Below are 18,554 nucleotides of genomic sequence, written 5' to 3' on the forward strand. Positions count from 1 at the left end.
TGTTCCATATATCTTTAAGTAGGCCCAAACAGGAAGCAAGATGGCTGTTACAGGTTCAATATCTGCCATATTATTAAAGGGTGATTGCAGGAACACAACAACAGCCTCCAGTGACTGAGTGGAATTGCAGCACGATTTAGCAAAGTAAATATTAGCCACCACTAGTGGTCAATTTGCAGAAGGACTACAAGATCCTGACATATTCCTTTTCAATACACAGTGACAGTGCGCTCCCTTGCCGGTATAATGAGAAGGCTTGAGTCAGCAAGAGAGCACACTGTCAGTGCACATTCGAAAAGGGAAACCGCATGAGCAGAGAGAGCAGTGACTGCAGCTCCAGCGTTTAAATCCGATGTCACCGATGATGCTTTATTTCAAGGTGGGTTAAGCAGCTGCCTGCATCACCAGCCCCCTGATGATTTCCAGTTTAGTATCATCCCAGCATGCACTGGGGATTCTCAAACGAAATGTCAGTTTGATTGAGAGAGGGGAATGATAGGAACTTTTTGATTTAAAATTTATTAAAAAAGCGATCAGATGATTGCATTAAATGGATAGACATTTAGGATTAAAATCAACTTTAGTTTCAGACAATCCCCTTAATGTCAGAACAAACATGTATCATGTATTGTGTTATGCAATTTATAAAGAGGTTTGTATGTAATATTTGTGGAGTGATTTTGTTAATAGTTGGCATATACAATTAGATTGCAGGTCTCTTATCCTCTTTAATGGTGCTGGTGGTCATATTGTTCGTTGGATACCTCTTTGAACCCTTGCCCCAGGTATGTGAACACGTTCTTGTGTTAGTGCTGCCACATTTATTAACTATAGATTAACTGTTTCTGAAAGTAACACCGTACAAAAATGACCACAGTTTTCATGTGAGTTAACTACATGAGCTGCCAAATGCGTGTAATGTATGGCGTGTCTGCTTCAGACAACTCCTATCCAGTGACATAGAGGAGGGTCCTACGTGGTATGCCCTTCAATTGGCTAGAGCCATTGCAAAGAGGACACTCTCCCTGGGAATAATGACTGGTTAAAGGGATTTAATTTTAACCCCTCTGTGACCTTAGACGTACTATCCCGTCGAGGTGCCCTGGGCTTATCTGACCCTGGACGGGATAGTACGTCATAGCCGATCGGCCGCGCTCACGGGGGGAGCGCGGCCGATCGCGGCCGGGTGTCAGCTGCTTATCGCAGCTGACATCCGGCACTATGTGCCAGGAGCGGTCACGGACCGCCCCCGGCACATTAACCCCTGGCACACCGCGATCAAAGATGATCGCGATGTGCCGGCGGTGCAGGGAAGCACCGCGCAGGGAGGGGGCTCCCTGCGGGCTTCCCTGAGCCCCCCGCAGCAACGCGATGTGATCGCGTTGCTGCGAGGGTCTCCTCACCTCCCTCCCTGCTCGAGCCCCGGATCCAAGATGGCCGCGGATCCGGGTCCTGCAGGGAGGGAGGTGGCTTCACAGAGCCTGCTCAGAGCAGGCACTGTGAAGCAGCCTGCACTCCTATCAGATCAGTGATCTGACAGAGTGCTGTGCACACTGTCAGATCACTGATCTGTGATGTCCCCCCCTGGGACAAAGTAAAAAAAGTAAAAAAAAAAATTTCCAAATGTGTAAAAAAAATAAAAAAAAATATTCCAAAATAATGAAAAAAAAAAAAAAAATATTATTCCCATAAATACATTTCTTCATCTAAATAAAAAAAAAAAACCAATAAAAGTACACATATTTAGTATCGCCGCGTCCGTAACGGCCCGACCTATAAAACTGGCCCACTAGTTAACCCCTTCAGTAAACACCGTAAGAAAAAAAAAAAAAAAACGAGGCAAAAAACAACGCTTTATTATCATACCGCCGAACAAAAAGTGGAATAACACGCGATCAAAAGGACAGATATAAATAACCATGGTACCGCTGAAAGCGTCATATTGTCCCGCAAAAAAAGAGCCGCCATACAGCATCATCAGCAAAAAAATAAAAAAGTTATAGTCCTGAGAATAAAGCGATGCAAAAATAATTATTTTTTCTGTAAAATAGTTTTTATCGTATAAAAGCACCAAACCATAAAAAAATGATATAAATGAGGTATCGCTGTAATCGTACTGACCCGAAGAATAAAACTGATTTATCAATTTTACCAAACGCGGAACGGTATAAACGCCTCCCCCAATAGAAATTCATGAATAGCTGGCTTTTGGTCATTCTTCCTCACAAAAATCGGAATAAAAAGCGATAAAAAAATGTCACGTGCCCAAAAATGTTTTCAATAAAAACGTCAACTCGTCCCGCAAAAAACAAGACCTCACATGACTCTGTGGACCAAAATATGGAAAAATTATAGCTCTCAAAATGTGGTATTGCAAAAAATATTTTTTGCAATAAAAAGGGTCTTTCAGTGTGTGACGGCTGCCAATCATAAAAATCCGCTAAAAAACTCGCTATAAAAGTAAATCAAACCCCCCTTCATCACCCCCTTAGTTAGGGAAAAATAAAAAAAAATGTATTTATTTCCATTTTCCCATTAGGGCTAGGGTTAGGGCTAGGGTTAGGGCTAGGGCTAGGGTTAGGGCTAGGGTTAGGGCTAGGGTTAGGGTTAGGGTTAGGGCTAGGGTTAGGGCTAGGGTTAGGGCTAGGGCTAGGGCTAGGGTTAGGGTTAGGGCTAGGGTTAGGGCTAGGGTTAGGGTTAGGGCTAGGGTTAGGGCTAGGATTAGGGTTAGGGTTAGGGTTGGGGCTACAGTTAGGGTTGGGGCTAAAGTTAGGGTTAGGGTTTAGATTACATTTACAGTTGGGAATAGGGTTGGGATTAGGGTTAGGGGTGTGTCAGGGTTAGAGGTGTGGTTAGGGTTACCGTTGGAATTAGGGTTAGGGGTGTGTTTAGATTAGGGTTTCAGTTATAATTGGGGGGTTTCCACTGTTTCGGCACATCAGGGGCTCTCCAAACACGACATGGCGTCCGATCTCAATTCCAGCCAATTCTGCGTTGAAAAAGTAAAACAGTGCTCCTTCCCTTCCGAGCTCTCCTGTGTGCCCAAACAGGGGTTTACCCCAACATATGGGGTATCAGCGTACTCAGGACAAATTGGACAACAACTTTTGTGGACCAATTTCTCCTGTTACCCTTGGGAAAATACAAAACTGGGGGCTAAAAAATAATTTTTGTGGGAAAACAAAAAGATTTTTTATTTTCACGGCTCTGCGTTATAAACTGTAGTGAAACACTTGGGGGTTCAAAGTTCTCACAACACATCTAGATAAGTTCATTGAGGGGTCTAGTTTCCAATATGGGGTCACTTGTGGGGGGTTTCTACTGTTTAGGTACATTAGGGGCTCTGCAAACGCAATGTGACGCCTGCAGACCAATCCATCTAAGTCTGCATTCCAAATGATGCTCCTTCCCTTCCGAGCCCTCCCATGCGCCCAAACGGTGGTTCCCCCCCACATATCGGGTATCAGCGTACTCAGGACAAATTGGACAACAACTTTTGTGGACCAATTTCTCCTGTTACCCTTGGGAAAATACAAAACTGGGGGCTAAAAAATAATTTTTGTGGGAAAACAAAAAGATTTTTTATTTTCACGGCTCTGCGTTATAAACTGTAGTGAAACACTTGGGGGTTCAAAGTTCTCACAACACATCTAGATAAGTTCATTGAGGGGTCTAGTTTCCAATATGGGGTCACTTGTGGGGGGTTTCTACTGTTTAGGTACATTAGGGGCTCTGCAAACGCAATGTGACGCCTGCAGACCAATCCATCTAAGTCTGCATTCCAAATGATGCTCCTTCCCTTCCGAGCCCTCCCATGCGCCCAAACGGTGGTTCCCCCCCACATATCGGGTATCAGCGTACTCAGGACAAATTGGACAACAACTTTTGTGGACCAATTTCTCCTGTTACCCTTGGGAAAATACAAAACTGGGGGCTAAAAAATAATTTTTGTGGGAAAACAAAAAGATTTTTTATTTTCACGGCTCTGCGTTATAAACTGTAGTGAAACACTTGGGGGTTCAAAGTTCTCACAACACATCTAGATAAGTTCATTGAGGGGTCTAGTTTCCAATATGGGGTCACTTGTGGGGGGTTTCTACTGTTTAGGTACATTAGGGGCTCTGCAAACGCAATGTGACGCCTGCAGACCAATCCATCTAAGTCTGCATTCCAAATGATGCTCCTTCCCTTCCGAGCCCTCCCATGCGCCCAAACGGTGGTTCCCCCCCACATATCGGGTATCAGCGTACTCAGGACAAATTGGACAACAACATTTAGGGTCCAATTTCTCCTGCTAACCTTGGAAAAATACAAAACTGGGGGCTAAAATATAATTTGTGGAAAAAAAAATATTTTTTATTTGCATGGCTCTGCGTTATAAACTGTAGTGAAATACTTGGGGGTTCAACGCTCTCACAACACATCAAGATGAGTTCCTTAGGGGGTCTACTTTCCAAAATGGTGTCACTTGTGGGGGGTTTCTACTGTTTAGGTACATTAGGGGCTCTGCAAACGCAATGTGACGCCTGCAGACCATTCCATCTAAGTCTGCATTCCAAATGGCGCTCCTTCCCTTCCGAACCCTCCCATGCGCCCAAACGGTGGTTCCCCCCCACATATGGGGTATCAGCGTACTCAGGACAAATTGGACAACAACTTTTGTGGTCCAATTTCTCCTCTTACCCTAGGGAAAATACAAAACTGGGGGCTAAAAAATAATTTTTGTGGGAAAAAAATTTTGTTTTATTTTTATGGCTCTGCATTATAAACTTCTGTGAAGCCCTTGGTGGGTCAAAGTGCTCACCACACATCCAGATAAGTTCCTTAGGGGGTCTACTTTCCAAAATGGTGTCACTTGTGGGGGGTTTCAATGTTTAGGCACATCAGTGGCTCTCCAAACGCAACATGGCGTCCCATCTCAATTCCTGTCAATTTTGCATTGAAAAGTCAAACGGCGCTCCTTCCCTTCCGAGCTCTCCCATGCGCCCAAACAGTGGTTTACTGCCACATATGGGGTATCAGCGTACTCGGGACAAATTGGACAACAACTTTTGAGGTCCAATTTCTTCTCTTACCCTTGGAAAAATAAAAAATTGGGGGCAAAAATATAATTTTTGTGAAAAAATATGATTTTTTATTTTTACGGTTCTGCATTATAAACTTCTGTGAAGCACTTGGTGGGTCAAAGTGCTCACCACACCTCTAGATAAGTTCCTTAGGGGGTCTACTTTCCAAAATGGTGTCACTTGTGGGGGGTTTCAATGTTTAGGCACATCAGTGGCTCTCCAAACGCAACATGGCGTCCCATCTCAATTCCTGTCAATTTTGCATTGAAAAGTCAAACGGCGCTCCTTCCCTTCCGAGCTCTCCCATGCGCCCAAACAGTGGTTTACTGCCACATATGGGGTATCAGCGTACTCGGGACAAATTGGACAACAACTTTTGAGGTCCAATTTCTTCTCTTACCCTTGGAAAAATAAAAAATTGGGGGCAAAAATATAATTTTTGTGAAAAAATATGATTTTTTATTTTTACGGTTCTGCATTATAAACTTCTGTGAAGCACTTGGTGGGTCAAAGTGCTCACCACACCTCTAGATAAGTTCCTTAGGGGGTCTACTTTCCAAAATGGTGTCACTTGTGGGGGGTTTCAATGTTTAGGCACATCAGTGGCTCTCCAAACGCAACATGGCGTCCCATCTCAATTTCTGTCAATTTTGCATTGAAAAGTCAAACTGCGCTCCTTCCCTTCCGAGCTCTCCCATGCGCCCAAACAGTGGTTTACTGCCACATATGGGGTATCAGCGTACTCAGGACAAATTGGACAACAACTTTTGAGGTCCAATTTCTTCTCTTACCCTTGGAAAAATAAAAAATTGGGGGCAAAAATATAATTTTTGTGAAAAAATATGATTTTTTATTTTTACGGTTCTGCATTATAAACTTCTGTGAAGCACTTGGTGGGTCAAAGTGCTCACCACACATCCAGATAAGTTCCTTAGGGGGTCTACTTTCCAAAATGGTGTCACTTGTGGGGGGTTTCAATGTTTAGGCACATCAGTGGCTCTCCAAACGCAACATGGCGTCCCATCTCAATTCCTGTCAAGTTTGCATTGAAAAGTCAAATAGCGCTCCTTCCCTTCCGAGCTCTCCCATGCGCCCAAACAGTGGTTTACTGCCACATATGGGGTATCAGCGTACTCAGGACAAATTGGACAACAACTTTTTGGGTCCAATTTCTCCTGTTACCCTTGGTAAAATAAAACAAATTGGAGCTGAAGTAAATTTTTTGTGTAAAAAAGTTAAATGTTCATTTTTATTTAAACATTCCAAAAATTCCTATTAAACACCTGAAGGGTTAATAAACTTCTTGAATGTGGTTTTGAGCACCTTGAGGGGTGCAGTTTTTAGAATGGTGTCACACTTGGGCATTTTCTATCATATAGACCCCTCAAAATGACTTCAAATGAGACGTGGTCCCTAAAAAAAAATGGTGTTGTAAAAATGAGAAATTGCTGGTCAACTTTTAACCCTTATAACTCCCTAACAAAAAAAAAAATTGGTTCCAAAATTATGCTGATGTAAAGGAGACATGTGGGAAATGTTACTTATTAAGTATTTTGTGTGACATATCTCTGTGATTTAATTGCATAAAAATTCAAAGTTTGAAAATTGCGAAATTTTCAAAATTTTCGCCAAATTTCCGTTTTTTTCACAAATAAACGCAGGTACTATCAAAGAAATTTTACCACTATCATGAAGTACAATATGTCACGAGAAAACAATGTCAGAATCACCAGGATCCGTTGAAGCGTTTCGGAGTTATAACCTCATAAAGGGACAGTGGTCAGAATTGTAAAAATTGGCCTGGTCATTAACGTGCAAACCACCCTTGGGGGTAAAGGGGTTAATGACTTAGTCTTACTTTTTTTCTCCAAAGGGTGAATTTGTTATACTTATTGTATGGCCTTAAATGAAAAGTGGCGTATATTTCTGTTCTAGACAGTGTTAGCCGCTATAGTGATGGTGAACTTAAAAGGAATGTTCAAGCAGTTTGCAGACATCCCACAATTATGGAGAACGAGTAGACTAGAACTGGTAAGTGTGAACATAAATTAGCATGCTTAGAAACATTTCCACATTGAATATTAACAATCTTTCTCACTAAGAAGTGGTGCTGAAATGTATCTTTAATAAACTGATTTAACTACGTGATCTAAGCTTCAGCATGCTGCCAAATTACTAATGTGATTTTCAGTGCACTTTGCATGGATTAGTAATCTGAATGTTGAGGTCATTAGTTATGTCAAAGGAGAGTTATTATTGAACATGAAGTTATTTAACTGGAATTACCTGACTTATTCGATTTACTGAACTGACTTGTTGGCAGGACTAATGTAGCTGAGCTTTATACACCTCACATAAACTAACATTTATTTATGCAGATTGTCATAGGGAGGAGGAATGGCTCTACAGCACTGGACTGTGTTTCATTACCTGCTCCGTGTGACCTTGGGCAAGTCACTTTATCTCCCTTTGCCTCAGGTACTTAGAATGTAAGCTCCTTGGTATTGCCTTAGATTGTTTTGCCTTTGTCTATATATTTATGTACTTTACAAGTAGGATTTACATGGTTACTAACATGCACAAAACATTTCGACCTATATGTGAAACGGATGTGGACAAAAAGTGAAGCAGCGGCCATGAAGGGGAAAAAAAAAAGATCTGTTGAATTTTCTTGCCTGAATCATTGTTTTATGGAAAACTGCATTTTGTTTTGTCTGCGCTTTTATGAATGACTACAATGTATATTTGATAGACTTTTAAAGAGAACCCGTCACCATGATGTTGCAGTCCACTCTGCAGACAGCATGTTATAGAGTAGGGTGAGCTGAGCAGATTGATATATAGTTTTTGAGCAGGGGAGGACACAGACAGCTTAGGGCCCCTGTGCAAGAAATGTATCTGGACCCCCCTCCTTTCACCGCGACCAAGCTACAGATATACATATTTTTTTACAGTCTCCTCTCATATATATTGCCGCCCCTTATTACACAGTGCCCTCTCTTTATGTATAACACCGTCCTTTATCATATAGTTCCCTCTTGTTATGTACAGCACCGTCCCATACATATCAGATTCTCATTATTTTTGTTATTTATACCTCCCTGTTCTTTATTACATAGCATCCACTCTTGTTAGATATAAACTGAAATGATGGCTGATGGACCATGGGAAAGCTTTTTTTGTGATGATGCGGCTGATGGACTGGTCTTCTGGTCAGATGCTGCTCCCTCAGCAGTCATTTTACATGAGAGGACACCATGCAATAAAGAGAAGACACTGTGAATAACAAAAATAATTAGAATACTCAATGTAAGGGATGGTGCTGTAGATGACAAGAGATGATACTGTGTAATAATGGACGGCGCTCCACATAACCGGACGCTATATAATAAAGGACAGCACCATACATAAATAGAGAGGATGTTGCGTAACAAGGGACAGGAGGGTACCGGTACCGCAGATGCGATTTCAGGATACGGACACCGCCGAAGCAGTCACAGGAAGCTAGCACTAATAACAGTACACAGGGTATGGGATATGGGATACTATATCCGACTAGGGATGGGGAACCTGTCAACATACAGTTACATACACACCAACCACCTAACATACTGTAACTATAGGGATTGCTCAGGCACCTCCGTATTGGGGAGGGTGCTTTTTGTACAAGATGTCTCCACGCTATTGGCTGGGATACACGTTGCAAGTGAACACACATTTAACTAAATGCCTCCCAGCTGAGCATTTACCATGTGCATGTGCTGCCCCTTTTAGAACAGGGGTGTGCGCACACATGCACCCTAGGCACGCTGTCGGGACACAGTGCAGTGTGTATAGTGGAGGGAGAAGGCAGGAGCATGCTGGAGACAGTGCCATAGGCAGGTGAGTAAGCTGATGTCCCTGCATGGAGGGAGGAGAACACCATGTCAGGCATAGATCTACATGCCCCTTTCTCTGATAATTTGTCTTGTTCTTCTGCAACACATGAAAAAAAACCGATTCTACTCACCTTTATCCGCTCCCACGCCACACGGCGTCCTCTTCTGCAACCGGCGCAAGAGCCGCCAGCTGACTTCAGCATCCCAACCATCGCTCATGTTGTCACTGCTATATGCCCCCTGTCATGGACACACCGAGGTCAGATGCTGGATGCAAATTGGTCAGCGGCGTGTACTGCAGCAGAACTGCCAGATCCCCAGCGCTGCAATATATTTCAGCTGAATGTGCGTCCGAGGATGCAGATCGAGCAGAAATATTCGCTGGTGTCAGTGGCCGCACTCTACTTCTGGGACCGATGCAGCTGAATTGGCAATTTGTCTGGCCCCTGTCACCAGGTTTAGCCAATATAAGATACGGCCACTGCCTTTCAGGGCTTACTGTTGTGGCTAAAAGTATTGACACCCCTGCAATTCTGTCAGATAATACTCCGTTTCTTCCTGAAAATGATTGCAAACACAAATTCTTTGTTATTATTATCTTCATTTAATTTGTCTTAAATGCAAAAACACAAAACAAATTGGATATAATTCCACACCAAACATAAAAAAGGGGGTGGACAAAAGTATTGGCACTGTTCGAAAAATCATGTGATGCTTCTCTAATTTGTGTAATTAACAGCACCTGTAACTTACCTGTGGCACCTACAAGGTGTTGGCAATAACTAAATCACACTTGCAGCCAGCTGACATGGATTAAAGTTGACTCAACCTCTGTCCTGTGTCCTTGTGTGTACCATATTGAGCATGGAGAAAAGAAAGAAGACCAAAGAACTGTCTGAGGACTTGAGAAACCAAATTGTGAGGAAGCATGAGCAATCTCAAGGCTACAAGTCCTTCTCCAAAGACCTGAATGTTCCCGTGTCTACCGTGCGCAGTGTCATCAAGAAGTTTAAAGCCCATGGCACTGTGGCTAACCTCCATAGATGTGGACGGAAAAGAAAAATTGACAGATTTCAACGCAAGATTGTGCGGATGTTGGACAACATAGTAACATACATAGTAACATAGTTAGTAAGGCTGAAAAAAGACATTTGTCCATCCAGTTCAGCCTATATTCCATCATAATAAATCCCCAGATCTACGTCATTCTACAGAACCTAATAATTGTATGATACAATATTGTTCTGCTCCAGGAATACATCCAGGCCTCTCTTGAACCCCTTGACTGAGTTCGCCGTCGCCACCTCCTCAGGCAAGCAATTCCAGATTCTCACTGCCCTAACAGTAAAGAATCCTCTTGTATGTTGGTGGAAAAACCTTCTCTCCTCCAGACGCAAAGAATGCCCCCTTGTGCCCATCACCTTCCTTGGTATAAACAGATCCTCAGCGAGATACTTGTATTGTCCCCTTATATACTTATACATGGTTATTAGATCGCCCCTCAGTCGTCTTTTTTTCTAGATTAAATAATCCTAATTTCGCTAATCTATCTGGGTATTGGGAACAGGAACACATGGGCTACTTGCACAGTGAACAAGTCTGTATGATCATGTTCACACACCACCAAGAAACCTGAAGACACAAAAGAGAATAGTAAAACCAAAAACACTCAGTTTGAAAAAATGTTGCAGTAATCCGCAAGTGCTAGTAAAAGATGTAAAAAACAGGGTATTTGGTTGATACGTTTTTTGCAAAAAATGTATACTAAGCTGCTCTACCAATCTTCACGGTATACCCTTATCAGAGCAGTCCTAACTAATGTATGCAATCCCTATCTGATGTATTTAAAAACCTGATCATCTGTATATAACCTGTGTGAACAGGGTTCAGAGAGGAAAAATCCATGTGTGCATACAGGGTAGAACAGCTTTTGTGCAGATAGCCCAAGAGGAGTGGTGGAACTCCCCAGTCTTGTAGACACAAGAGAACAATTATGGAAACAGGAACACATGGGCTACTTGCACAGTGAACAAGTCTGTATGATCATGTTCACACACCACCAAGAAACCTGAAGACACAAAAGAGAATAGTAAAACCAAAAACACTCAGTTTGAAAAAATGTTGCAGTGATCCGCAAGTGCTAGTAAAAGATGTAAAAAACAGGGTATTTGGTTGATACGTTTTTTGCAAAAAATGTATACTAAGCTGCTCTACCAATCTTCACGGTATACCCTTATCAGAGCAGTCCTAACTAATGTATGCAATCCCTATCTGATGTATTTAAAAACCTGATCATCTGTATATAACCTGTGTGAACAGGGTTCAGAGAGGAAAAATCCATGTGTGCATACAGGGTAGAACAGCTTTTGTGCAGATATCTATCTGGGTATTGTAGTTCTCCCATCCCCTTTATTAATTTTGTTGCCCTCCTTTGTACTCTCTCTAGTTCCATTATATCCTTCCTGAGCACCGGTGCCCAAAACTGGACTCAGTACTCCATGTGCGGTCTAACTAGGGATTTTTATAGAGGCAGTATAATGCTCTCATCATGTGTATCCAGACCTCTTTTAATGCACCCCATGATCCTGTTTGCCTTGGCAGCTGCTGCCTGGCACTGGCTGCTCCAGGTAAGTTTATCATTAACTAGGATCCCCAAGTCCTTCTCCCTGTCAGATTTACCCAGTGGTTTCCCGTTCAGTGTGTAATGGTGATATTGATTCCTTCTTCCCATGTGTATAACCATACATTTATCATTGTTAAACCTCATCTGCCACCTTTCAGCCCAAGTTTCCAACTTATCCAGATCCATCTGTAGCAGAATACTATCTTCTCTTGTATTAACTGCTTTACATAGTTTTGTATCATATGCAAATATCGATATTTTACTGTGTAAACCTTTTACCAGATCATTAATGACCCTGCGGTACCCCACTGGTCACAGCGACCCAGTTAGAGACTATACCATTTATAACCACCCTCTGCTTTCTATCACTAAGCCAGTTACTAACCCATTTACACACATTTTCCCCCAGACCAAGCATTCTCATTTTGTGTATCAACCTCTTGTGCGGTACGGTATCAAACGCTTTGGAAAAATCGAGATATACCACGTCCAATGACTCACTATGGTCCAGCCTATAGCTTACCTCTTCATAAAAACTGATTAGATTGGTTTGACAGGAGCGATTTCTCATAAACCCATGCTGATATGGAGTTAAACAGTTATTCTCATTGAGATAATCCAGAATAACATCCCTCAGAAACCCTTCAAATATTTTACCAACAATAGAGGTTAGACTTACTGGCCTATAATTTCCAGGTTCACTTTTAGAGCCCTTTTTGAATATTGGCACCACATTTGCTATGCGCCAGTCCTGCGGAACAGACCTTGTCGCTATAGAGTCCCTAAAAATAAGAAATAATGGTTTATCTATTACATTACTTAGTTCTCTTAGTACTCGTGGGTGTATGCCATCCGGACCCGGAGATTTATCTATTTTAATCTTATTTAGCCGGTTTCGCACCTCTTCTTGGGTTAGATTGGTGACCCTTAATATAGGGTTTTCATTGTTTCTTGGGATTTCACCTAGCATTTCATTTTCCACCGTGAATACCGTGGAGAAGAAGGTGTTTAATATGTTAGCTTTTTCCTCGTCATCTACAACCATTCTTTCCTCACTATTTTTTAAGGGGCCTACATTTTCAGTTTTTATTCTTTTACTATTGATATAGTTGAAGAACAGTTTGGGATTAGTTTTACTCTCCTTAGCAATGTGCTTCTCTGTTTCCTTTTTGGCATCTTTAATTAGTTTTTTAGATAAAGTATTTTTCTCCCTATAGTTTTTTAGAGATTCAATTGTGCCATCCTGCTTTAGTAGTTCAAATGCTTTCTTTTTACTGTTAATTGCCTGTCTTACTTCTTTGTTTAGCCACATTGGGTTTTTCCTATTTCTAGTCCTTTTATTCCCACAAGGTATAAACCGCTTACAGTGCCTATTTAGGATGTTCTTAAACATTTTCCATTTATTATCTGTATTCTTATTTCTGAGGATATTGTCCCAGTCTACCAGATTAAGGGCATCTCTAAGCTGGTCAAACTTTGCCTTCCTAAAGTTCAGTGTTTTTGTGACTCCCTGACAAGTCCCCCTAGTGAAAGACAGGTGAAACTGTACAATATTGTGGTCGCTATTTCCTGTTATGGCTGGCAATCAGGCAACACAGCGTGCAGTAATCAGCGCACATACAGAGATCTGGCAATAACCAAAAACAATAGGACAAGCTCTGAGACGTGGAATCTCTGTAGACTGCAGTACCTGATCTATCCTCACACAACTATAAGCAGCAGTGGATTGCGCCTAAAACTACCTATGCAACTCGGCACTGCCTGAGGAGCTCACTAGCCTGAAGATAGAAATACAAGCCTGACTTACCTCAGAGAAATACCCCAAATGAATAGGCAGCCCCCCACATATAATGACTGTTAGCAAGATGAAAAGACAAACGTAGGAATGAAATAGATTCAGCAAAGTGAGGCCCGATATTCTAGACAGAGCGAGGATAGCAAAGAGAACTATGCAGTCTACAAAAAACCCTAAAACGAAAACCACGCAAAGGGGCAAAAAGACCCACCGTGCCGAACTAACAGCACGGCGGTGCACCCCTTTGCTTCTCAGAGCTTCCAGCAAAAGTTAATAGCAAGCTGGACAGAAAAAACAGAAAACAAACTAGAAGCACTTATCTAGCAGAGCAGCAGGCCCAAGGAAAGATGCAGTAGCTCAGATCCAACACTGGAACATTGACAAGGAGCAAGGAAGACAGACTCAGGTGGAGCTAAATAGCAAGGCAGCCAACGAGCTCACCAAAACACCTGAGGGAGGAAGCCCAGAGACTGCAATACCACTTGTGACCACAGAAGTGAACTCAGCCACAGAATTCACAACAGTACCCCCCCCCTTGAGGAGGGGTCACCGAACCCTCACCAGAACCCCCAGGCCGACCAGGATGAGCCACATGAAAGGCACGAACAAGATCTGGGGCATGGACATCAGAGGCAAAAACCCAGGAATTATCTTCCTGAGCATAACCCTTCCATTTGACCAGATACTGGAGTTTCCGTCTAGAGACACGAGAATCCAAAATCTTCTCCACAATATACTCCAATTCCCCCTCCACCAAAACAGGGGCAGGAGGCTCCACAGATGGAACCATAGGTGCCACGTATCTCCTCAACAACGACCTATGGAATACATTATGTATGGAAAAGGAGTCTGGGAGGGTCAGACGAAAAGACACCGGATTGAGAATCTCAGAAATCCTATACGGACCAATAAAACGAGGTTTAAATTTAGGAGAGGAAACCTTCATAGGAATATGACGAGAAGATAACCAAACCAGATCCCCAACACGAAGTCGGGGTCCCACACGGCGTCTGCGATTAGCGAAAAGCTGAGCCTTCTCCTGGGACAAGGTCAAATTGTCCACCACCTGAGTCCAGATCTGCTGCAACCTGTCCACCACAGAATCCACACCAGGACAGTCCGAAGACTCAACCTGTCCTGAAGAGAAACGAGGATGGAACCCAGAATTGCAGAAAAATGGAGAGACCAAGGTAGCCGAGCTGGCCCGATTATTAAGGGCGAACTCAGCCAACGGCAAAAATGACACCCAATCATCCTGGTCAGCGGAAACAAAACATCTCAGATATGTTTCCAAGGTCTGATTGGTTCGTTCGGTCTGGCCATTAGTCTGAGGATGGAAGGCCGAGGAGAAAGATAGGTCAATGCCCATCCTACCACAAAAGGCTCGCCAGAACCTCGAGACAAACTGGGAACCTCTGTCAGAAACAATATTCTCAGGAATGCCATGTAAACGAACCACATGCTGGAAGAACAAAGGCACCAAATCAGAGGAGGAAGGCAATTTAACCAAGGGCACCAGATGGACCATTTTAGAAAAGCGATCACAGACCACCCAAATGACCGACATTTTTTGAGAAACGGGAAGGTCAGAAATGAAATCCATCGAAATATGTGTCCAAGGCCTCTTCGGGACCGGCAAGGGCAAAAGCAACCCACTGGCACGTGAACAGCAGGGCTTAGCCCTAGCACAAATTCCACAGGACTGCACAAAAGCACGCACATCCCGTGACAGAGATGGCCACCAGAAGGATCTAGCAACCAACTCCCTGGTACCAAAGATTCCTGGATGACCGGCCAGCACCGAACAATGAAGTTCAGAGATAACTTTACAAGTCCACCTATCAGGGACGAACAGTTTCTCGGCCGGACAACAATCAGGTTTATTAGCCTGAAATTTCTGCAACACTCTCCGCAAATCAGGGGAGATGGCAGACACAATGACTCCTTCCTTGAGGATACTCGCCGGCTCAGATAACCCCGGAGAGTCGGGCACAAAACTCCTAGACAGAGCATCCGCCTTCACATTTTTAGAGCCCGGAAGGTATGAAATCACAAAATCAAAACGAGCAAAAAATAATGACCAACGGGCCTGTCTAGGATTCAAGCGCTTGGCAGACTCAAGATAAGTAAGGTTCTTATGATCAGTCAAAACCACCACGCGATGCTTAGCACCCTCAAGCCAATGACGCCACTCCTCGAATGCCCACTTCATGGCCAGCAACTCTCGGTTGCCCACATCATAATTACGCTCAGCAGCAGAAAATTTCCTGGAAAAGAAAGCACATGGTTTGAACACTGAGCAACCAGAACCTCTCTGTGACAAAACCGCCCCTGCACCAATCTCAGAAGCATCAACCTCGACCTGGAACGGAAGAGAAACATCAGGTTGACACAACACAGGGGCACAGCAAAAACGACGCTTCAACTCCTGAAAAGCTTCCACGGCAGCAGAAGACCAATTAACCAAATCAGCACCCTTCTTGGTCAAATCGGTCAATGGTCTGGCAATGCTAGAAAAATTACAGATGAAGCGACGATAAAAATTAGCAAAGCCCAGGAATTTCTGCAGACTTTTTAGAGATGTCGGCTGAGTCCAATCCTGGATGGCCTGAACCTTAACCGGATCCATCTCGATAGTAGAAGGGGAAAAGATGAATCCCAAAAATGAAACTTTCTGCACACCGAAGAGACACTTTGATCCCTTCACGAACAAGGAATTAGCACGCAGTACCTGGAAAACCATTCTGACTTGCTTCACATGAGACTCCCAATCATCTGAGAAGATCAAAATGTCATCCAAGTAAACAATCAAGAATTTATCCAGATACTCACGGAAAATGTCATGCATAAAAGACTGAAAAACAGATGGAGCATTGGCAAGTCCGAACGGCATCACCAGATACTCAAAATGACCCTCGGGCGTATTAAATGCCGTTTTCCATTCATCTCCCTGCCTGATTCTCACCAGATTATACGCACCACGAAGATCTATCTTGGTGAACCAACTAGCCCCCTTAATCCGAGCAAACAAGTCAGAAATCAATGGCAAGGGATACTGAAACTTAACAGTGATCTTATTAAGAAGGCGGTAATCAATACACGGTCTTAGCGAACCATCCTTCTTGGCTACAAAAAAGAACCCTGCTCCCAATGGTGACGACGATGGGCGAATATGTCCCTTCTCCAGGGACTCCTTCACATAACTGCGCATAGCGGTGTGTTCAGGTACGGACAAATTAAATAAACGACCCTTAGGAAATTTACTACCAGGAATCAAATCGATAGCACAATCACAATTCCTATGCGGAGGTAGGGCATCAGACTTGGACTCTTCAAATACATCCTGAAAGTCCGACAAGAACTCTGGGATGTCAGAAGGAATGGATGACGAAATAGACAAAAATGGAACATCACCATGTACTCCCTGACAACCCCAGCTGGTTACCGACATAGAGTTCCAATCCAATACTGGATTATGGGTTTGTAGCCATGGCAACCCCAACACGACCACATCATGCAAATTATGCAGTACCAGAAAGCGAATAACTTCCTGATGTGCAGGAGCCATGCACATGGTCAGCTGGGCCCAGTACTGAGGCTTATTCTTGGCCAAAGGTGTAGCATCAATTCCTCTCAACGGAATAGGACACCGCAAAGGCTCCAAGAAAAATCCACAACGTTTAGCATAATCCAAATCCATCAGATTCAGGGCAGCGCCTGAATCCACAAACGCCATGACAGAATACGATGACAAAGAGCACATTAAGGTAATGGACAAAAGGAATTTGGACTGTACAGTACCAATAACGGCAGAGCTATCGAACCGCCTAGTGCGTTTAGGACAATTAGAAATAGCATGAGTAGAATCACCACAATAGAAACACAGTCTGTTCAGACGTCTGTGTTCTTGCCGTTCTACTTTAGTCATAGTCCTGTCGCACTGCATAGGCTCAGGTTTACTCTCAGACAATACCGCCAGATGGTGCACAGATTTACGCTCGCGCAAGCGACGACCGATCTGAATGGCCAAGGACATGGACTCATTCAAACCAGCAGGCATAGGAAATCCCACCATTACATCCTTAAGAGCTTCAGAGAGACCCTTTCTGAACAAAGCCGCTAGTGCAGATTCATTCCACAGAGTGAGTACTGACCACTTTCTAAATTTCTGACAATATACTTCTATATCATCCTGACCCTGGCATAAAGCCAGCAGATTTTTCTCAGCCTGATCCACTGAATTAGGCTCATCGTAAAGCAATCCGAGCGCCAGGAAAAACGCATCGACACTACTCAATGCAGGGTCTCCTGGCGCAAGAGAAAACGCCCAGTCCTGTGGGTCGCCGCGCAAAAAAGAAATAATAATCAAAACCTGTTGAATAGGATTACCAGAAGAATGAGGTTTCAAGGCCAAAAATAGCTTACAATTATTTCTGAAGCTCAGGAACTTAGTTCTGTCACCAAAAAACAAATCAGGAATCGGAATTCTTGGTTCTAGCATCGATTTCTGATCAATAGTATCTTGAATCTTTTGTACATTTACAACGAGATTATCCATTGAGGAGCACAGAGCCTGAATATCCATGTCCACAGCTGTGTCCTGAAGCACTCTAATGTCTAGGGGGAAAAAAAGACTGAAGACAGAGCTAAGAAAAAAAAATGATGTCAGGATTTCTTTTTTCCCTCTATTGGGAATCATTGGTGGGGCTCCTTGTACTGTTATGGCTGGCAATCAGGCAACACAGCGTGCAGTAATCAGCGCACATACAGAGATCTGGCAATAACCAAAAACAATAGGACAAGCTCTGAGACGTGGAATCTCTGTAGACTGCAGTACCTGATCTATCCTCACACAACTATAAGCAGCAGTGGATTGCGCCTAAAACTACCTATGCAACTCGGCACTGCCTGAGGAGCTGACTAGCCTGAAGATAGAAATACAAGCCTGACTTACCTCAGAGAAATACCCCAAATGAATAGGCAGCCCCCCACATATAATGACTGTTAGCAAGATGAAAAGACAAACGTAGGAATGAAATAGATTCAGCAAAGTGAGGCCCGATATTCTAGACAGAGCGAGGATAGCAAAGAGAACTATGCAGTCTACAAAAAACCCTAAAACGAAAACCACGCAAAGGGGCAAAAAGACCCACCGTGCCGAACTAACAGCACGGCGGTGCACCCCTTTGCTT

At 43.3% G+C, this 18,554-nt stretch overlaps 1 protein-coding gene across 1 annotated transcript in view; it reads left to right on the top strand.

Annotated features, from left to right (window-relative positions):
* The window catches only part of SLC26A5 (solute carrier family 26 member 5), a 142,160-nt gene that overhangs the window by 77,510 nt on the left and 46,096 nt on the right, over window positions 1-18,554 (top strand). The window contains exons 11-12 of the mRNA XM_069765112.1: window positions 708-785; window positions 7,002-7,097. Of these exons, the coding sequence (XP_069621213.1) occupies window positions 708-785; window positions 7,002-7,097 (174 nt within the window). The remainder of the gene's footprint in view (window positions 1-707; window positions 786-7,001; window positions 7,098-18,554) is intronic.

This window comes from Ranitomeya imitator, chromosome 4 (genome assembly GCF_032444005.1).
Source record: "Ranitomeya imitator isolate aRanImi1 chromosome 4, aRanImi1.pri, whole genome shotgun sequence".
In the NCBI taxonomy this organism is placed as follows: Eukaryota; Metazoa; Chordata; class Amphibia; order Anura; family Dendrobatidae; genus Ranitomeya; species Ranitomeya imitator.